A 22,512-nucleotide genomic window follows, 5' to 3' on the forward strand; every position below is an offset into this window, starting at 1 on the left:
GTCTTTAGAAAAATCTCAGTTCCTTTTATTGCTATTGACTCTTCCTTCTTCCAAGACACTACAGTGGATATTTTAATTGTAATATTTTAGCCTCCCAGAAGGTAAACCATGGTACATGGAGTTTTTTCTTAAATGTAGAGAGCATTCCTTGCATGTTTTACCCTGCAACTTATTGATTAAAGAAGAACCAGAAGAAAAAGAAATCAAACATTGATCCAATGTTAAGCAACTGGACCATGTATAAATTGACATAAAATGCTGTGCTGCTTCTAATGAAAAATGCATAAATGCAGCAGAACCAAGCAGAATAACAGCTTCATTCCCCCTGCAGTTGGCTGCCAAACAGAATGCTCAGGTGTGTTGTTGCCCATGTAATTCCCTAATTGAGAGCACAAACCCTCATTGCCTTTCCCTACTGTCCACCCACATGGATTTGTGCATTGAACCAGCAATACCTCCTCAGGCATCCCAGGTCTGTCACACTTCTTCTTGTATCCCCTCCCTCTATTTCCTACCCACACAAGGCATCATTTTGCCACTGCATGGATTGAGTCTTCAAATCTCTGATTTAGGCCATTGATCCTGACTCTTGACAAGGCTTTGCTTTTTTGCTTTTTTTCTCTTTCTTTGTTTTCTTGAGAATTAGGAGCTTTGCATTTCTGTTGGGTTTCCACCATGTCCTTAGATTTGGATCATTTATATGACAGGTCAGAGATACTTGTGCTGTTAGTCATTGCCACATTTTCGGGAACACGTAAAGCTCGTGCATAGGAATGTCCTGCACGTGTGTTTTACTGTGCTTACAAACACAGAGCTCGCAGGTGTAAATATCACTTACTGTTTTCCCACACCGTTGTAAGGAGCAGTATGCAGCCTGGACCCAGGCCAAGTCCTGCAAAACAGGGTTTAAACGGTGTTTGTTTCTCTTGCTGCTTTTAAGGCTGATTTGCAGAGGAAGTGACTTTGCCTGCAGTTCTGGGACCCCCAGTGTGTAATGGTGCTGCTCTGCTCTCAGTGGCAAAGGTGGCTACTGAAATTGCTGCTGCTTCCCCACAGATGTTTTGTGCTCTCACAGCCCGTGTCAGCCGAGCGAGCTGAGCCGCAGAGCTCACCCAGCTATGGCAGGGCAGACCCTGCAGAGCAGTGACAAATGGGCAGCCAGGGGCTGGGGCTTGCCAGAAATGCCTGATGCTGATTTGAACCCCACATCACGCAGCTGCAGTGAAAGCGTGACAGGGAGTTCATCGTACCTGGCTCTGTGCAGGGTTTAGGGCCCCTGGGTTTATCTCCTGCGTGCAAACTTGGTGTGAAATTCTGCTGGAGGTGCCATGTCTTTAGTGCACTTTAACCTCACAGTGTGTACACTAAATTCAGGCAACAAGAACTTAAGTGCTGTGTCCAAGCTGTGAAAGGCAAATTCTGTGCCTGTAAACTCCAGTGTTGTAATGTTTCAATGTCACAGCATGAGCCAGGTAAGAAAAGGTGGCACATCAGGCTTCAGGGGTATTCTTTACTATCCTCTCCACTGGTTTTGGAGATTTTCTTACCACCATCTATGAAAAAGGAATCATACTTAAAAAACATCAAAGAGAGCAGAGAGCAGTGACTGTGTAGGGAGGCCTGCGTTTTCGTTACATCTCGCTTGGTGAAAGATCGGCATTCACATGTCTTTGTCTCTTTTCTTTGTCTATGCTCACATGCCTTAGCCTCATTTCTCTAATTTTCTGAATTTTATCCATAAAGTATGGCTGTTCTCTTTCCCTGGTACCTGTCTGATAAGCTATGGGCATATGTGTAGGTGGGAACCAAAATTGCTCCATCAATTCAACCACTTCTGCTTTTCTGTCTTACTGTATTTGCTCTCAGAAATAGCTTTCAATCAGTTTTGTCATTGGGGGTTTGACTCGGGGCACCAGGGACTTCAGTCATTGGGAGCTTTGACTTAGGCTGAGGGTTATAAAACCTGTACTGAAAACAGACATCATAGGGTGTCATAAAAACATCTGAGACCAATTTTGCACAGAGACCACTGAGACCAGTGATTATTCATGGATTCTGGGGATGTTTCATCAGTGTAGAATGTGGCCCCTAGGGTTCAATTCCCAGAAATAGAAAGACAGAATAATATTAAGTGCCTCTTGAGGAATTTGTGGACATCCTTCATTGTGAAATAACATACATGTAGTTGCCACCCCAAGAGCTTCTGTCTTGCAACGTCTTGGTTGTTAAAAGAAGGCAAAACAAAACCCAAAGAGACAGACAAAGCTGGCAATTCTGTCAGCAAAAGTCAGTGTGGATGAGCTTCAGTCAAAGAAATATTTAGAAACAAACTGGAAAGTCAGAGCCTACCAAATCCTTTGAAAAGGTCATGACTGCAGCAATATGGAGTTCTGGAAGCACGTTCAGCTTCCACAGCAGAGCAATGGCTGCTCTTTTCTGCTCAGGGGAAATCTCGACTTGAGTGTGAGATACGGCGACTGCGCCATCACACGTGGAGGAGAGACCTGGGCAGGCCCCTGGCTGTGCCACAGCTCTGCTGCAGAAGCTCTGGTGTGTCATGTAATGCCTGTGTGTACCTGTAAGGGAGAACATGACTTGTGCATTTTCAAGTTCTCAGATCTCTTAAGGCGAGCAAGTTTTCTCCTAGCTCCTTCTATTCAGTGCTACCTGGTATAAGCTTTGTTGTAAGAAAAGATCCATTTACTAAAGGCAAACCTTGTCTGTGCCCTTGGCAGCCTTCTTGCCACTGTTGCTGCTGGATGTGGAAGAGCCTCAGTGAGATTTTGTCAGTGGCATGTTTTGACACAGAGTGATGGCTGGTTTCTCACACCTGCTGTGCAGTGTCACACAACAGTGAGGTTGATTGCAGTCACCTCTGGATGCTATCAGGCTGGACAGGGCTGTCAGCCTGTTTCTGAGCAAAGCTGCAGTCTATTTCAGATGCTGGTAGGAAAATCTGTCCCTTCTTCCCCTTCCTCTGCTGGAGGACATGATTTTCCAATTTACAAATAAATACAGTGTGGGGGAAGATAGTTGATTTTCTTGTGGGGGTGTTTGTTGTTTTTGAAATTCTAGAGACTTGAACATTGAGGTGATGGAGGTTCCTGGAGAATAAAAATGAGGAAATTGTCAGAAAACCTGGGTTTGTACAGCTTAAAAAATTACTCATGATTTATAAGTGGATTTTAAAAAAATGGAGGGAGCAGATGTTGGAGGGAGCCTTGCCTGAAGGAGTGTGGGCATGTTCCTCTGAAGGGAGTGAGGCAGCACTTGAGATTTCTGCCTGGGCTCTTCCCAGCTGCGAAGCTCCCTAGGACAAAGCCTCAGAGCCCCAGCTAAGCCTTCAAACTTGCAAGGAGAAGTTGTCCTGAATACCAAACAAGTATGTTTGACAGACCTCTGCAGCCCTCCAAGGAGCACACCAGTCCAAGTGGACTTTTTGTCCTTGATTTCTCTTCTGGGAAGAAGAGAAATCCTGCTTTTCCTATTGGTGAAACATGGTTTGTAGGGACAAGTCATTAGACCAATGTATATATTTGGTAAAACACAGAGCAACCTTTGAGCATACAGCCCCTTCTTAAAGACTGAAATGACAATAGCAACCTGAGAACAGGTTGGGGAAAAATATTGTTCAGTTTTACCTGATTTATGGGAGTAAATTTAGGAAGAAGGGCCTGTACTTGTAAGTTAAAGTCACTTTAATTTCATACATCAGAACAGTATGTTGTTTCAACATTCTGCTTTCCATAGGTTTCAATTAGGTTCTGCCATTTTCCTTACATTCAATTCAATATTAAATGTGAAAATGGATTTAAATAATTCTAAATAGGAGGCTTATACATATTACCATTTTAAATGCTCAAAAGTGGGTACCTTTGATACTAATGAAAAATCACAGGTGACATCTCTTTTTCTTCTTTTAAAGTCATTGGTTTGATTTGATTGATCTGAGGGGCTTCAGGCTCTGCAGCTGCATGTTTTGGTTACTTGAGCAGCAGCTTCAGGCAGCCCCAGAGCCTCTGACTGGGCTTCTGTCAATGGGGCATTGTTTTCTGGGGCTGTTTCAGGGGGTCTTGGGGAGAAGTTTCTTTAGAATGTGTTTCATGTGGAGTATCAAAGGGACCATGGTCTGTGCCCGAGCACTGGCTCTTTGAGGGGATCTGATTAATCTTGCTTTATAAAAGTAATTGCCTGCTGAGATGGCGGCGTCAAAAGAAGTGGTTGGATTCAGAGAATGGTTAAATATTCCCTTTAATTTCTTCAAGGTGTCCTTAGTTGTATGAAAATTAAAGGACTTGACGATCCACATGCATTAGGATTTCCTGATATTTCGACTCTGGAATCTTCTCTGTTGCCATTTTATACTGCAAACCAGCACATTCCTGGGATTCCCGTGCCAGGATTTGGCAGAGGTGCTGTGAGGGGTCAGGCTCCCAGCACAAGGTGTTTGGATGCCTGAAGCAGGGAATGCGGCACCTGCTGGGAGCAGGAAACCACTCCAGGGTGGGTTGTCCACACTCCCTGGGACGTTTCCTCCTTTGCAAAATCAACAGCAGCAGCTGGGAGGACTCGGGCTGCAGATGTAAGTTGGGATTTTCAGATCACCTTAAGGACAGCTAAGACATCCTTGGGGTATAAAACCTGATCAGAGGATTGGGGATCAATAGCACAGATTCTTTTTGAAGGGCAGGGATGCTGTCAAAGTCTGTGGTTAAAGGCTCAGTCTTCTGCTCCAAGTGTTTTCTGAGTTTGGGAGTATGTATCAAGTTTGTGGTGAGCATAACTTCGAATTAAATTTTTGTTAATTGTTTTCTTCTGTTGCTGGGAATGTCTGTTTGGGAGTGGCATTTGCAATGTCCTGGTGGCTGTTTGTGATTCAGGAGCTGACTGAGGTTCTAAACTGAAAACAACTGTTTGCTGTTGAGTTTTGTGTAGCCCAGAAGCTTTCTCAAGCTGAATCATGAGCACAGCCCTCACCTTTCTCTGGGGAGCAGAAGACCTCATGGGCCAAACCAGTGATTGAGCTGGAGTATGTTTTGTTCACTCTGAGGCTGGATTGATGGAGGTCCTTAGGAGGTGCAGAGTGACCCATAACAATGATGTATTTTGTTCTGGGAGGAGCTGCCCCCTGTCCCATTACCCACCGAGGTGCTTGGCACCTCTCAGGGCAGCGTGCTGCTGGTGGGCTGTGTTTAAACTGCTCAACTCCTGCAATGCTGCTTCTCTTCTTCTCATATGGAGCCTTGTCAGGGGCTCTGATAAACCACTGATCAAAGCTGCCACTGAAGTTCCCCAGCATGAAATGAAACCCTGTTTTGTGAATTCCAGTGTCTCTGGCCTACCACCATCTCCCATCTTCACATCCTATTTTATTGCTGCAGAAGGATCACAGCAAAACTTTCATTGTATGGTTTTTTACTATATTTTGTTACATTTTTGCAGCAGCTTGGGTGAAACTGTTTTCTGCTAGAAGACTGAATATTGGCTGTAAATGAGAGCAGATACACAGTTTGATGGGAAGTCTGGTGTTGATGGAGAAATTAAAATAGGAGCAGGATCTACGTAAAGGAATGAGGCTAGTGGAACAAATTAAACCAGTTTGCAATGAGTTTGGTGTCTGAGGTTTTTAATCCCTAATTGCCACCTTCCCTCTGCCATAAACCCACTTTGGGATGAGATGCAGAGTCTGACTGACAGGAGCAGACCAGCCCTGTGGCCACTTTCTGCCCTTATCTCCTTCTGTGGAGCTGTGACTTTGGCTGTTCTCTACTCAGCTCCCAATTTTATGAAACTTGTGGTATTAAACTTTTTTTTCTGCATCTTTCCTGTCTTTTAGAATTGGTGGAAGTTGGCCAAGAGTTACTAAGAGGAGAAAATGGGGAGAGGGCAGGGTGTGCAGGGTCTTTGTGGGTTAACACTCAAGGATGCTCTCACTGGCCTGGTTTTCTGTCTGGATACACAGCGCAGAGTTTGAACAAAACCCTTTGTCTAAAAATCCTGTGTTTAGATGTTAGAACTATGTTCTAGCAGGGTTCATTGTCTCACATAGAAACAAACAAACCCTCATTTTAAAGTGTCCTTTACAGGCAAGTTGTAGTAAGAAAATATGCTTTTTTCTGTGCTTTTACATTACTGCTGCATTGAACTGTTGATAAAAGAGAAAATGTGTTCATTCTGCTTTTCAGCTGTTGGTTTGGGGAAATCGGGAGTAGCAAGATATGAAACTATTTTAGAGTTGAGCATTGCTTAATATTAAAGACGTGCAAAATAGGAATAAACAAGGTGTGAATTGCAAATTGAATCATGGAGCGCCTGGTGTCTTATAAGCAGTAACTGGAAAGATGTACCTGCCTTGTAAAGCCTCTGAAACTGAGGCAAAAGTTAAGTGAGGTTAAATGAAGTGACTGAGGGCAGTGGGAGGATGTTGGCTTTTATTAGAAAGAGGAAAAAGAAATAAGTGCTGGGCTTTTCCATTAGATTCAGATACCTTGTTCAGGTAAGGGTCAGGGACTTGATCTTTCAGAAGTAGGTATTTTTGAAAGCTGGAAGTCACATTTATGTCATCCAGTCCCTGCTCCTAGCCAGTACAAGGCTTGTTCCTTTCAGTGTATATTTATTCCCTCCAGTCTAATTAAACATGTCCCAGTCACTGCTTTTTTATGAAATCACTCAGTAAATGTTCATGTTCTTCACCACTCTCTCTGGGTTCTCTGCTTTTAATTTGCTGCAGGGATGACCCCTGAATCCTTGCTTGCAGTTCAGGATGCGAGATGTGAGTAATGGAATGGAAAAGGACATTTTGGAAAATGAGGGGCCATGTTGGGTCTGAAGCAGTTGTATTTAAAATTCAGCATGTTAGGGTATTTTTCTGTCGCTGCTAGGTAAATTGAAGCCACCTTTCCCTTTTCCCTTTCTTACTGGGAGGAGAGAAGCAGGAATGGCTGACTTTAGCTAAGGGTTCCTTTGGAGAGCTGCCCAAGGCAGGGCTCATTCTCTCTGGGAGCTGAGCCCATGGTCACACAGGAGCCAGTGGAGCTGTGACAGATCTGTCCACCTGCACACGTGGGAAAGGAAAAGCAAGAACTGAAGGCAAATGGAGCAGGAGTCCAAAGAGAGGCAGGCAGCCTCTTTGGTGTCCCTGTGCAGCCGAGCAGGGCAGGGGATGAAAGGCTTCGGGAGCCTCTCTCTTCTCTTTCCAGGGATCGTTTGCCCCCCGAGGAGCCGAGGCTCAGGGATGCTGGGACTGCTCACTCTTGTTTGTTTATGTTCATCTGGAAGAGACGTGAGCAGAGCTGCCTGGGCTGCTTACGGCAAAGGAAATGGATCTCAGGGGGACAATTAATTTTGCTTGACTATTTCTGAGCCAGGTGAAACTGTAAAATGAACCCGTGTCCTCCCCATTGTCTAAAAGGGATGTATTTATTTATTTTACATTTTAATGCACCACTGGCAATTTATGGTGTGAGTCTGAATGAATTATTGATAGAATGAAGGTGTATAACATGGGAGATTAATAAAAAGGGTTATCAGACTTCAAAAAGAAAAAGGAAGGAAACAGCAGAGAGCTGATATTTTAATTAACTGCTCCATGCCTGCACTGTGATCCCAGAGACATGAGGATTGAGCGCCAGAAGGTAAATCTGGTTGGAAATAAAGTCATTCCAGTCTTGTATTAGAGGTGAGAAATGAGACAGTGCTTCAGTATTCTTGCAGTTTGAATAATCTGGTTTGCTGTTTGACACAGAATGTAGAGTTATTGGAATTGAGACAGTCTGCAGAGCTCTCACCCCGAGCTGGAGAGTAACAGTAGAAAAAAATAATTGCAAATAAAAGATAATATCTAAAATATAAATAACAAAAAGAAAAAAATATTAAGTAGCAGAAGTAAATATAAGAATCATTGAAAAGGTTTGAGCTCCCCCTCTCTTAATCCTGTTCCTTGAAGAGATTTGACAATTTAGATTCAAACAAAAACCAACACTTTTGTATCCTGCTGATTTTTGTCATGGGACTGTTGGACCTTCAGGAGGATGTGGGGACACGGTGACACTTCTGGACTCAGCCACTGCTGCTGAGTGGTTGTGCCCAGCTTCATTTTGCCAAAGGGAAGGAGCACATTTTAAAAATTAGGTTTCTAATGTCTGCAGTATTACACTGGTCTTCTCCTTTCTGGATGGAGCTGTGATAGTTTCAATTCTAGATGCCACAACCTTCCCCTAAGAGCAGATAGCAACATTTTACCCAGTGAGCTTCCCAGCCAGCAGGAGAGTGCTCTTACTTCAGCTATGCATGGATATCCTATCAGTGTCAGCATTTCTGGCCATTAAATACATCAGATTCATTACAACTTGGATTAAATACCCCAGCAGTGATGTGCAATAGCCAGTTTCACAAGCTTTGGATTTCTGAAAGGAGCTATTCAGGAGAAAGTCTTTTCCCTCTGATAACAGATGTGCAACATCTTTGGATGAGCCTTAGTATGACTGGTGTCTTGTAAAACTCTTGGTTTTTATGGAAATGGTTTTTCTCTCCTATATTAGTCCATAATATGTTTCTGAATGGCTGAAGAGAAAATTGAAAATTTTCCAATTTCCCCCCCCCTTCATTCTCCAGAATCTGGTTCATTTAGCAGCAGAAGGGGAGTAAATGTATGTTCTCTTTGAAAAGTGCATCCTGAGAGATTGTACAGCTGCTTAGTGGTGCTTTGCAGAGTTTCTCTGCTGGGTGTCTGCTCAGGGAAGCTGCATGTTTTGTGTGCTAGAAAACGAGTGCTTTATTTCAGCCTTGGAGGTCTCTCCAGCACCTCACACAGAAATGCCCCATGTTTCCTGTGTGGGCACGTGAGTGATATTTAACATGACTCCCTTCCTGACAGCAGCTCATGTAGGAAAACAAGAAAGGGAAAGTAAAAGATCAAACCCCAGAGGCTTATTTGTTGTGTTTAATGCTTTGAAATGTTTGCTGGAAGAAGTATTGATGTAGCAATGTGTGTGCACATGACTTCTAAGACAGAATGGCTTGGCAAGCCCAGGTCTCACTGTGATATAAGGGCAGCTAAGATATGGAATAGGTTGCCCAGGGAGGTTGTGCTGGCTCCATCTTGGGGTTTTTTTCCTACCAGACTGGCTAAAACACAGAACAGCCTGGTCTGACCTCAGAGTTGAGCCTGTCTTGAGTAGGAGGTTGGGCTTGGTGACCTCCTGAGGTCCTTCATTACCTGAATTTTCCTGTGATCCTATTAGGTTGTGAGCAGCTTTGCAGGGGGAAGAGACAAATCTCCCTGGCAGCACTTCCTGTGTCAGTTGATGGCTACCAAAGGTAGATCCCAGTTAGCCAGAGAGCATTTCACTTCAGTGTGCTGACATTGAGCCCCAGCCCTTGCTCAGGACTCAGCAGAAAAGCCACTGAAGTCACCACTGCTAAAGCAGTGAGTGAGTGGTGTCACACCAACACCAAGGCCTCAGGCTGAAGGGACCCAATTGAAGTGGAATTTTCTCTTTTCTGCCGCAGTGGGAAGGTGCTGACTGGAATTGCAGAGCACATGGTGCTGCACCACTGGCACAGAGGAATAGACCAATTAATTGCTTGAGTTCATGTCTTGCATCTTTTTCAAGCCCTAGATTAATGCAAGCAAAGCAAAGAGCGTGGAGTGGTTGACATTTAATGAAATGAATGTTAGTGTTTGAAGGAGTGCTTTATGATCGTCTGCTGTGCTGACAGATGTACTAACAAGCCATGAATAGATGGCACAGATAGAAACATTATTATTTAGATTATAGTACTCGAACGGTGCTACTTGTTTGTCTTGCCTGTCTGTAAATCATGCAGCATGCTTTCAGTTCCATGAAGGCAGCAGCTTTTTATAGTAAAAACCTTAGAAAATTTTCTTGAGAAGGAACATCCCTGTTTTTTGAATGGCTGGAAAAAGACATGAAGGGCAAATCCTTGTCAAATAATGGAGGGGTAAGAGTTCTAGTGAGGAAAAACACCCATCTATGATATATGTGGGACTCTGTCATGAAGAAGTAATGTAGAATGTGAAATCAGTCCTCTTAGCACAAGGCAATCTGTATCGTCCTTGGTGGGGTTGGGTGCAGTGGAGATCTTCTGCACTGTTTGTATTCATGCCAAGTACTTTCTTCTTTTCTTGCAGCAAAGAAGACTTGTGCTGAGTCAGATTTCACTTGTGACAATGGGCACTGCATCCCAGCCAGGTGGAAATGTGATGGGGAGGAAGAGTGTCCCGACGGGTCGGATGAATCAGAAGCAGCGTGCAGTGAGTAGCTCAAAGTGGTGTTTCCAGACATGTTCTGCCATCAAAGCACAGAGAAACTGAAGCTGTTATTCCCAGCATTTGCAGGATGATCTGTCAGTTTATGCTTGTGCTAGAACAAAATTTACAGACACAAAAGATTCAGGTCATTCAAATCACACAGTTTACAAACTTTCAAATGTACCTGTTTTCCAGACTATGATACCAGCAATGCTGTCTAGTCTGGATTTCTGTCTGCAAGGGAATTGTAAACATCTTGAGCTGCTTGTCAGGCTCATGATCAGCAGCAGTGGAGAAGTGTCACACTCACCTGGGATCAGGCTTTTTGGAAACTCAGATTTGGTGTTTTGCATGGTAACATATTGGGATTTATCATCACTGCAGACAGCACTTCTGTTAATTTCAGAGGAGTTTTGCAATGTAACTGCATTGCTCAATCTTCATTTTTATTTTTCCTTTGAGAACAAATGGAAAAAGCAGCAGATGAAAGATGAGGAATGTAAAATAACTAAAGCTGAGAGTAAGTGTGACAGATGTTACTGCAGGTAATACCCTTTAAAAACCCAATAAGTAAGAAGAGTATTCTTGATTTTCATGTAGTGCATGTTATCATGGCCTTTTGAGGAGGCCCATTTGTGCTCCATTGTCCTAGAACTGTGAAGGGTTGTCTGATGTTGAGTTGAAGGAAATCCCAGGGATATTTTAATGAAAATACTAATATGTAGACTTATATTTGTGTTCTTACTTATATCTGCAGATCTGTTCTTGCCAGAGCAAGAAACTAGTACAGGCCATTCTATTGAGTTTCCAGTCATGTACTTCACAAATATTCCCATGAGTCAGAAGCAGTGTTGGAGGAAGTATTTTATCAGATCTTGCCAGAATGGGGTACATAGAGGACTTCAAAATCAACCATACTTTTATTTTTAATCCTAGTACCAGTCCTACTTTCTCCCTAATTAAGGGAGATGAATGCACTTCTCCTGCATAAAATGAATTGAATCATTTTTGCAGCCACATACAGGCTACAGAAAAAATTACCTCAATAAGTACATTAACATATTTATGTACTGTATTGGTTGGTCTTTCACCCTGTATCCTCCTTAGTTAAAAGCTGCCTCATTAATGCTACTTCCACTACCTGATTGTCTGGAGGGGGGCTGAATAACTAAGCAGCTTCATTTACTGCAGTCTCTGCCTGCAAATCTCATGTCAGAGGCCACAGCACAAGCTGTGGATAGGCCAGGCAGCACTGAGATCCCCGATGGTTTCTGTTAATCATCTTCCATCCCTTTTCTACCCATTTCACCTTTCATTTTTCCCCCACTTATTTCATCCTCGGGGGAAATCAGCCTTAAATCTTAAGTATCACAAAAGAAACTTGACCTGAACCTCAGATTGTTACCATACAGGACTGCTGTCCTCAGAGAAAAGTAATTTGTTCAGATTTTTATGGGTTTTTAAAAATATTTTTTTTCCTCTTACTTGAAACTTCCTAAGAGACCAAAGTCTGTGTTTCTCTGGTGGTTCTTCGCTTCAGAAAAAATAGATAACCCATGAAACATCATCCTGCAACACGGGAAGAAGTTTGTTCCTGTTCTATTAAGGAATGTTGGGCTTTCCTTGTCATTTGGCCCATTACTGTAAAAGGCCTGACTCTTCATCTCTGTAAATGTTATTTAAGATGAGGGTGTAATGACAGAAAATGTAGTGACAGGCAGAATGTATAGATGGACATTCCTGTATGATACTTCTCTTCAGTCCCATTTTCTTTCTCCCTGATGGAATCAAGGCTGGACTTTCTTCCTGTGTCAAGGGGTGACTGCAGGGCCTGTGATTGTCTCATTTTCCTGCTTAGAAATGCAGCACAGCCCTGTGGAGGGGCCTGCAGAGCTTCCCTAGGGAAGGGACAGGTTGGGAAAGAAGAGATTTCTCACCTCTGTTGAGATCACACTGCTTTATAAAATCAATGGCTCTCAGACAGGGCCATAATTGCCAGCACCTCTGCCAGGATCTGGGGTTATTCCTCAGTTAATGCAGCACTGGGACATTGTCCACAGTCCATTCAATCCAGGGAGTTTAAGAGCATTAATAATGCTGACTGTTGCATTTTAGAAGTACTTCCAGCTTAGAATGTGGTGAAAACAAGGCTGTTCCTCTTAGCATCTAGCCACCTGCTAAATGGCTTTTTATTTTCTGAATGCTTTTGTGGTTTTGTGTTTTTAAATATAGTTTGTGCTCTCTTACTGGTAGTTAGGGATGTCATGTCCTCATCTCTTATGCTTGGTTGAAGGTAACAGTTTCTGGGGTTTGGTTTGGTTTTTGGGGTTTTTTTTGAGTTTGTTTTTTTTCACAGAACCAAAATTGTACTTTGGTTTTTCTGTTTCCCTAATGACGGAAGTTCTCAGCTTTGTCCCTAACAAATCCTCTCTAGGGACATTAGCCATCGCCAGGTGTTCAGGACAGCATGACCTGTGTCCTGTTGGATAGGTGAGATGGCATCACAGCTGGCCTGATTCCTGCTGGACCTGTGATGTCTGCACTTTTTCTGCCATCCATGCAATTATTATTTTTTAACTGTGTTCTTCAAGCCACTGAATGTGTCTGGGAGAGGTGGCTCTAAGGGTATCTCATGAGTCCCCCTGACTCCTCAGCTGATGAAATCTCTAGGACTTCTCCCTGTTGTGGGTTCTGGTTCTAGTTGAAGGTTGATTAGCTTCTAGCATGGACTGATTTCTGAGGAGATGGTTACCCAGACTATTGTTTTGAAATAGCTCATTGTAAATAAGAAGCTGCTTATATTTCTTCATTTTTCTGCAAGACAGGTCTCTGGCAGAAGATTTTTGGTAGCTCACATGTACTCTACATTAGAGAGCCCACCATATGCAGAGTCCTGGCCCTGTTTTTCATTAATGCCACTTAGAGCAGCCCAGCGTGGCTTGGTGATGCCCTGGGGCTGTGGTGCAGCCTCTGCTGACATACACAGGCTCTGCTTATGAGTATGGAAAGATTCCTCACCTTTTCCTTACTCAGTTTCTTGGAGCTGAGAGAGGGGGAAGGGAAGTAATTTTTCTGACTGAGCTAACAGAGACCTCCAGCAAAATGAATATTATCCACCTAATGATGTTCCAGCACAGGTACTGAATCATTTTGGTTTTTATACAAGCAGGAAATTTTAAATTTCCCTCTGAAGAATTTCGGTTATTTAATCAGTGACTTAGGCAAAAGAAAATTAAAATCTCAAGAGAAAAATAAAAACAAACGCTAACAATCAGTAACAGTGATGGGAACACAAAGGGATAGAGCAAGTGAAAATCTAAGCTGGCAAACTCTTGCCTTAGGACATTGTATATATAATGAGATCGAGGAATGCAGAGAGCATAAACTCACCACTTATTTCTTTTTCAGATATGTGACATTCTCCTGGTTAAGAGCAGAAATTATTGTACAGAGAGGTACAGGGTGTTAGAGTGTAGGATGTTAAGAGCATGAAAAAGAGACTGGGAAACCTAATTCATACTGCATTTAATAGGGGAATGATTTAATAGGGCAGGTTTAATAAGCAGCAGCTCTGGAAATAGATTTTAAAATGGAAGTGGAATATAAAATCAAACCCTGAATGTTGGTTTGAAATACAGCACGAGTTCAGGCACTTCTTTCTTATTTTGAAGTACATGTCATGAGTGCTTCAGGAAGATGTATCCAAACTTGACAGTTATATTTTTAATGGGTGTTTTCCATGGTACCAGGCACTCTGTGTGCTGCTGCTGTGTGTGCTGATCTCTCTCAGTGCTGGTCACTTCTGCCCTCATTTCCTATTAAGTTGCCCAAATGTAAAATGCTGCTGTTGGTAGCATTGATGGTATCGTTCACCCCCAAATGCACAATCCTCTCCCAGCTCTCTGTTCAGCCCAAAGGATATTATGTCTCTATTATTCTTCTTTGATGCAGATCTCCTGCATGACCGAGTGGGTTTGGTGACATTACTGTGCTTTTGTGGAAAAGGACTTAATAAACTGTTCCCTGCCCTTGGAGAATTTTTCCTGGAAAAGGGTGGAGTGTTCCTTTCAGGGCATCACGTACACTGGGCCATTGAATTCAAGTAGCAAAAGAAAAAACTAGGCCAAATCAGCCAGGCACAGCCAGATACCCAGTTTTGGGACCTGGGGCAGTAAAGAAAGCTTTTTTTTTTTGTTCTTTTTTTTCCCCCTTTTTTTCCCCAAGGTTAAAAGCAGATCTGTTGGTATAAATTTGATAAGATGCTGGGGCATTGCAGATGCAGTGGAACATGTAAATTAAGGGCTGTTCAGTTGGAATAATCTGTTAGAGATCATTTAGGGAATTGAATACGGTGATGTTAATGCCAGATGTATAGGTGTGCATTTTAACAACACTCCAACTGCACCAACTGGCCACAGCCAGCATGAAATACAGCCCTGTCCCCCTGGCACTGTCCCTGCTGGGCCTTTGGGAGCACTGCTGAAGGGCAGCAGCTGAGGACCCCATCTGTAAACTAAATATAGGACAAGGTACTGGATGTGGAAAACACTTCTAGAGCCACAGAATCCTCCCAGAGACAAGGCACAAAAGTGGCAGTCTCATTTTCCAGGTGCCCAGACTGCTTTGTAGAGCTAGTGATGAAAGCTTTGATTTGTCAATGTGATCAAATTTATTGAGACAAAGTAAAATGAAAACCGCCATGATCACCTCTCCATGAAGTCATGGAATAATTTAAGACAGAGGTTTGTAATTTGGACCTTTGGGAGTCATCTAGTCCAATTCCTTGCTCAAACTGGACCCCTGTCCTCATGTCTGACCACCCCTGTTAATGGAAAAAATCCCTTTATCTTGACAGACTTTCCTTTGTTGCAGCATGTGTCTGTCACCTCCCATCCTGTCACTGTGCATCTCTGAGAACAGTCTGGCTCCATCTTCACTATTCCCTCCCATTTTGGAGTTGAAGGCAGCAATGATACCTTCCTTTAACCTTCTCTTCTCTTGGCCAAAGGAGTGCTGGTCCCCCAACCTCTCCATGTTTGTAGTCTCTCATTTCAGAATTATTTTGTCAGATAATTGGCAATGATGCAATTCTGTAATCAAGGATACAGGTTTTGCTTTGTTCATTCGCCTCTGTCAGAGCTTTATCACATCCAAAAGATAACTTGGACATTAATTCATTTCTCTGGTTTTAAGATGCCACTTAGCTCCCAGGTCTACTTTGCAGAGGGTTCCAGACTCCTGAGAACTCCTTTTCCATGGGAGTGTTTAACAGTAGAGATGGACAAGACTTTTTGCGCTCTGTCAGCAGACCTGTAGTTCTCTGGGCATGGTGGCTTACATTCCCTTTTATTCTAAATGTAGAATAAAAAATTCTCACAAAAGGACCTTTACCCTGCTTGAACCCTCCCATCTCAGCCCAGTGCTTCCCAAGTGCCTCTGGATCCACAAGCACTGCCCCTGCCTGGGGTGCCTTCAGGTGTGTCCTGACTGAGCAGCCCTAAGCCGACCTCAATATCCCAGAGGATCCTCAGGGACCAACACAAGAAGTCTGTGACAGAATAAGGAACCAAATCCTGTTCTTCTGGCATCCTGTTCCTTTTCTTGGAGCGTGAAATTATTCTTTTTACATCAAAGGAAATTCAGCAAACTCAAAGCTGAGCAGTTTATCTCCAGTAGTGGGATAACTTTGTCTGTGGCTTGTGGGCAGTGAATTACATCTCCTTTTTGATGATTACATGGCTTTGGTGATCTCAGCATTTTACTTACCTAAAGATGTAAATGAATTTGGGATTTGTAATGATTGTGCTGCAATTCTACCAGTGCTGAAAAGTTTTAAGTAATACCTACACAAAATGAGTTCTTCCTTTATGGGGATGTGTTTAGAGCTTAAGTCTCAGCAGTGACCTTTGCAGAGGGCTGACCAAGTTCTGTAGGAAACCAACTGAAAAAACCTACTGGGTCTGGTCTGGTGTTTGTCATGTTCTCTTCTTAAGCAGTGTTATCTTGTGAGAGGGAGTCACTTTTTCAATTAACATTGCCTGCTTGGACATTTGCAGTGTTTCCATCCTCCAGATCGATTTTGAGCTTTCACTTGTTGTTGACGGCTACAAAGTTTAAATACCAGCATTTAAACATTCTCCCTATTGGTCTAATGGGTTCATGCAGTTTATAGACAGGAGTGGTCATAAAAGAGTTGGATGCTGCCTTTTTATGGCTACAATTAATCTTGCAGTTATTTCAAGAGAGAATAGCAGGAAAATTAAAGTTGAGTGTATGAAGCTCTTGTACATGTAATTATTTAACAGGCTATAAATATTGAACTGCTAAAAATGTAAAAGTTTTTCAGAAATCTCAAGTACCTTTTCATTGCTTGGTGCTTTTGCCTTTTCCATTCTCTTGCTACCTGCTTTCTGAAATTCCGATTACCTGATTTTTATATTTATCCTTTTGTTTGTTTATTGAGGGAAGGATGCAGGAATCACAGTTGTTTAACTGTTATGGCTGATGTGAAAAGGAAATAATTTCTGGGAAAAAGGCAAAACATAATTTGCAAACTGAAATGTTTTAACTGAATGAAGTAGTACTGCAGTACAAGAGCACAGACAGCCCTTTTCACATCAGCCCTTTTTTAAATGGGTGAATGATGGTGTGAGGAAATTATGGTGTGAGGAAAATAAGAGAATATCAAATTACTTTATCTTAACATTACTGACACTAAAATAGCTTCTGCATTTTAGTGTCATAATGAACTTTATATTGAAACTGTGTTTCCTTGTTCTACCACCTTTTCTTTGATGGGTATTTTTCCTCTCTCTCTCCATTCCTGCAGTTGTAGGATCCTGTTTTCATTCACTCCCATGGAAACCTTTTGCAGTTTTAATAAGGGTCTCATGACACTCCATCCTGCTTCCTTTAGGATTAGGATCATGATTAAGACTGGTTTAATATGCAGTCTCTGCATGCTTTGATAGGTAATTCCTGTAATTTAAGCCTTGCACTGGAGATTTTTAATGCCTGCAGTGTTTTCAGTGATATTCTGCTCTGGGGTGAGGGTCAGAGCCAGCACTGCCTGCACGTGTGAGAGTGGTGTGGATCTTCCCTGTGCCTTTGTGGGACACTGAGAGCCAGAATCAAGGCTTGGCTTTAGCATTAGCTCCAGCCTCCTTTCTAGGGACACTGTGTTCATGAGTATATTTGAAGTGACACATTTCAGCTGACCCTTTTTGTCTTGTATTTTAACCTACTACAACACATTACAAATCCTTTGCATTAAAATGCAGAGAACTGAGTGCTTTGTTAGAGCACACCTTAGGCTCATGCCAGTTCTTGCACCCTTTTTCTGGCCTGCACTCATCATCTTACCCTGTCACTGGAGCTCTCTAAGTTGTATGAGACTGTGATTCTCTGTTCTGGCAGAGGTTGCAAACATAACCACACTTCTCTTTTTTTCCTGTGCAGGGATTAACATGTGTGACATGTTTGACAATCCATTTCATTTCTAGCCATTGTGTGTGCAATCATACATGTGTATTGAGAAATGCACACAGACACACAGAGAAAAGAGCAATTGGTCATTCTAGTATTTCACCAGGTCTATCAGCCCCATGTAGAACGTGACTGAGAAATAGCAATTAACATACTGAACTCCACTGGAATTTGCATTGCTGCTTCACAATTCCTGTCTCTAGACATGTTGCAAGTATCAACCTTGGAGCTAAGTTGTGAGAACCAGCAGGGATGTTTGTAATGAAGTCAAGGTGTAGGTGATTAGGGAAAGTCTTTTCTTCCCAGCCACGGGTCTACACATCAGTCTTCTTGTGCAACAGCCCGAACACATTCAATTAAAATTGCCATCTAAGCTGCCTGTTCCATCCTCTAAAAAAGAAAACAGGTGGGGGTTTCTTTGTATGTATATAAAAGATGAAATGTTCACTCTGAGATAAGAAATACAATTATTTAATAGCACCAGAGCCTTTTCAGACTTACTTTCTTTCACACATAAAAGGGTGAGGACATACTAGAATTTATTAAATCTATGCTTATCTACTGAATCCTTTTTTTTTTTTTCCCTGAGTTCTTCATGTCCTCTTGTTTCCTTTGCCTTTTAGCAGCATTTCACTTGTCAATACCTTTAAAACCTCAGAAGAGTTATCACTTTAGCCTGGAAAAACAGCATCTCCCTTGGTATGAGCCTGGACCTTGGTGCAGCAATGTCCTCACTGTGGCCATGCAGGTGCTGCCAGGAATGGTCTCCCTGCAGCTGCTGGAGCTGGGCTGGGACACTGCACTCAGATTTTCCTTTGTGGTATGAAGTTTTGGGAAGTCCTGAATGCTGTCTGTTTTATTCAGTCCTTTGACAGAACAGAGAAGAGGTACTGTCCTGGAAGATATGAGGTAAAATACCAATGCTGCACCATCCTCAGGCAAGCTTTTAATTTTAATTTTATAAGTACAGACTTCAGGAAGCAGGAAAAAGTGTTTTACAGTGAATTCTGGCAGTGTCCTGGAGACCTGTATAATTTTTCTTTGTATGATTTTATCACTCATCTTGGCAGGTTTCATTATGTTTGCTCATCGAGGGACCTTTTGTGCCTTTATTTTCCCTCATGACAAAAGGAGCACTTTTGCATCCATAATCTCTTTTACAAATAGCTCTCGTCTCAATGCTGCTCAACTCCTTTATCCTTTGTACAGTTTTGTCCCCCTAGCGTTCTGTGGGGCTTTTTCCTCCCTGTTTGGAGTTGGAACAATCTCAGTGAACAAGAGAGAGAAAGTGAGCCTGTGAGGAAGGAGAGAAGGAACAGCTGCCAACACCTTATTTTAATGAAATTTCGGCTTTTCAGAGGAGGAACTGAAAAGTTTTTCTGCTTATCAGTTACCTGTAAGTGTAACTTCCACTGTTTGGAAGTTACACTTAGAAACAGCATCTTAAGCAAGTTGCTTCAGCTGAAAATGGCTGGGAAGAAATCAAGATAAAAAGCTATTGGTAAGATTTTCTAATCTCTTAGATTTCCCAGAGTACACCTAGCTTTTGTTTAGGATATGTAAAATAAAAAAACCCACCCTGTAATAGTAGATTTAATTAAATGAATCTGTGAGGAAAAATTAAAGTGGGCTTTGGAAGAGGTAATTCAAATCCCCAACTATTTTATCTCTAGTCAGATACAATGTTTTGGTTTTTACAAAGAAAAGCACGTCCACGCTTCTTCTAGTAGGGCTTTTGATTATTTTAATCAATGGTTTCTTTCCAGCTTGCACAATATGTTTACTTCTAAGAAACAGCAATCCTGTGGAAGATCACAATAGAAGTATCTATGTTTTTTCTCATAATTAAAGTTCTATTCTGTTTCCACAATTACCTGATGTGAAACCTGGAAAAATGGTTTCTGATTCATTATATGCAAGCCAGACAGTGAACTAAGCAGCTCTTAAGGGATTAAAGAAACACTGTCACCCTTAAAATCACATTTTAAAGTTCCTTTTGGTACATAACTACTCTACTACCAGCCCATTCTAAATTGTTCTTCTGTCCAATAACCAACAAGCACTTAAACCACCAACATAAATCACAATTTGTAATTTCAGCACCAAGAGGTGCTTCAGAAAAGGGGTCCAGTAATAGCAGTGCCAGTTTCCTTTGTAATTAAGTAATTGTGTTTGCTGTGTAATTAAGCAATTGAGTTTGCAGCAGGGCATTGCTGAAGCCAGTGGGGTTCTGCCCAGGCTGTGCAGCTGCCTTCTGGCACAGAGCTTATGGCTGTGCTGAGGTTACAGGGGGCTGGCAGAGGGATTTGCTATCAGAACAGACTGGAGAGAAGCAAGAAAGAGCAAGGAAACTGAGGAATAGCAGGAGGAGTGGAACAGGTTGAAGGTCAGAGGGTCCCTCATCTGACACCAGGTGTGGCTTGAGTGTTACCCTTCATATACACAGATAATTGTATTAATTATAATTAATTAATTATAGTTACTGCACATTGGGCAAAAGCAGCCTCTGAAGGTGGGTTTGAAGAAGAAGAGCATGCCCAGGAAATATGGGAGGATGCCCTGTGCAAAGGGCAGGGTGAGCAGCAGTGCAGGTAGGAGGGTGAGGGGAAGGGCTGGGAGAAGCAGGAGTCTGTGCCAGTGGTGCAGCACACCTGGTTCTGTGCTGTCCCCTGTGCTGAGGCCGTGTAGGAAATGAAGATATCAGTGTGTGGTTCTCAGGGGACTTGCAGGACATCCTGCCATAAAGTCCTACAGCTGCAGGTCTGGCAGTCAAGAGCCAGGTCTGGCTTTGTTTTGGCTCTGCTGCTGCCTTGTGGTGGGGCCATGATGACTGAAGTGGTTAAAAGCATCACCATCTGCAAAAGAACTGGTGTCATTTTATCAAGGCTGCTGCTGTGTCATCAGAACTGGGTGATTGGAATATGTCTGATTATATTCCTCTCTGATAGACACCAGCTAATAGTAAGGCTATAAATTGTGATTGGATTTTTCCATTGGGTTAAAAGCTTTTAACTGTGACTCTTGTTGGTCTAATTTCTTGCCAGGTTTTTTTTGTTAACTAGTAAAAGTTGAGCACATGGGACATTTTAAGTTGTCTGTTGCTCTTCCACAATCCCTTACTGAAAGTTTTCATCCACAACTCTTTAGTAAGATACTTTCTTAAGTCACTATTTTCCAAGAAGTGTAGGTAAGGAGTAAAGCCTAGATGTTCACAAGTACACCAGGAAATATCTATAGGATCCAGCCTGAGACTTCTGAAAGAGATTGTCAGTGTTTAAATGCACCCTTTGGGATGCTTCAGTGTAGGCAGCAGCTTCTGAGGCGAATGCTCTAAATTAATCGATTCTGGGAAGCAATTCCTTTTGCAGACTCTGCTTCTGTAGTGGTGGTTGGAAGGGGGCATCTGGCCATGCCTGTGCTTTGCTAACATGTGTACATGCATCAGTAGCTCAGTGAAGGCAGTGAGGTGCACAGGCTCTGACAAAAACTGAGCTTAAGCAACTTCTTCAAAACCATCCGTGGGAATGTTTAAAAAAGAAGCGGGAGTTATGAATCTGTGTAGCCTTTAGGCACAGATCATCCCTCCCATATGTGCTCTCTGATTTTGCCTTTGCTGTTCTACTGCCTGCTGTAGCTGGATTTTATTGTCCTGAAATTTAAAGGTCACTGTTGTTACTTCCAGCTGCTGTTGGACTGGGAGCATGGATTTTTGGGTTGTGGAGAAGTCAGCCCATCACTGCAGAATGATCTTGTCTCAGTCATGCTCCACTGCTTAGTGTGTCTAGAGCTATTCCTTGTTATGTTTTGTGAGCTGGAAATCTTGATTGAGAAGGTTTAAAGAGAAGTTTTTAGGCAGAAGTGTGTGTCAGGATAATGGAGAAAATTGAGAATTTTCCTTGTTCTTTTTTTTTTCTTCCTTTCATTGTTACACTGTGCGGGTGTAAACATTATACCTTGTTTTACTTGAAATGCAGAATTGTCCTTTGAAATGGTACTTGGAATGCAAACCAGAAGAATTAATAGATCTAAACTGCTGATGGCCTGAGATTGGTGGTGGCCTGAATGCTGAGCACAGTTTGAGTCCTAATGCACAAGATTTCTGTTTATTTAACAGTGGCCTTTGCATTGTGCTTGTACATAACAACTCCTATCCACCCCTCTGAGTTCTGCTTTACAGTTTCTTTCCACAGAGTACTGAGCAAGGAATTTCCATGTGTTTCTGTTTTCTTTATGAGATTAGAGCCCATGATATTCTCAGCATATGGTATGAAGTATTTATTATTGTTTTTAAAGGCTGATTTTAGGAGACAGTCTGTGATGTGACTGCATTTAGTAACATAAATGAAAGTCCTTTTCTTTTTGCATATATTTAAGAAGCTATGAGGAGTTAGTCATGGTGAGTTCTAAATACCAGGGAGACGACCACTGTGAAAACATTTCAAAAGGAAGTAGCTTGAAGCTATAGAGTGATGTTTAGAAAAGGCCAATTTAAACTAAATAAAAATGTAATCCCTCTTATACATAATAAATGAAGAAGAAATCTCTAAAATTGTGTAAAAGAATTAAAATGAAAACATGTCTGGGATTCAAGTTCCTGCGAAAAGTATATTCAATGACTATGCAAAATCAGGGAGGAACTTCAGAACTGTGGGGTCACTTCTTTACTTTACATAGCCTAACAACAATTTTGCATATTCTTCTCCTTCACTTGGATCTTTTTCATTCATCTCCTATGGTTTTGGTTTGAAAAAGCA

At 42.2% G+C, this 22,512-nt stretch overlaps 1 protein-coding gene across 3 annotated transcripts in view; it reads left to right on the forward strand.

Annotated features, from left to right (window-relative positions):
* Positions 1-22,512, forward strand: part of LRP8 (LDL receptor related protein 8) — a 168,826-nt gene that overhangs the window by 94,132 nt on the left and 52,182 nt on the right. For all 3 annotated transcript variants that reach the window (XM_030952994.1, XM_030952995.1, XM_030952996.1), the window contains one exon: positions 10,154-10,276. In XM_030952994.1, the coding sequence (XP_030808854.1) occupies positions 10,154-10,276 (123 nt within the window). The remainder of the gene's footprint in view (positions 1-10,153; positions 10,277-22,512) is intronic.

This window comes from Camarhynchus parvulus, chromosome 8, assembly GCF_901933205.1.
Source record: "Camarhynchus parvulus chromosome 8, STF_HiC, whole genome shotgun sequence".
NCBI lineage: Eukaryota > Metazoa > Chordata > Aves > Passeriformes > Thraupidae > Camarhynchus > Camarhynchus parvulus.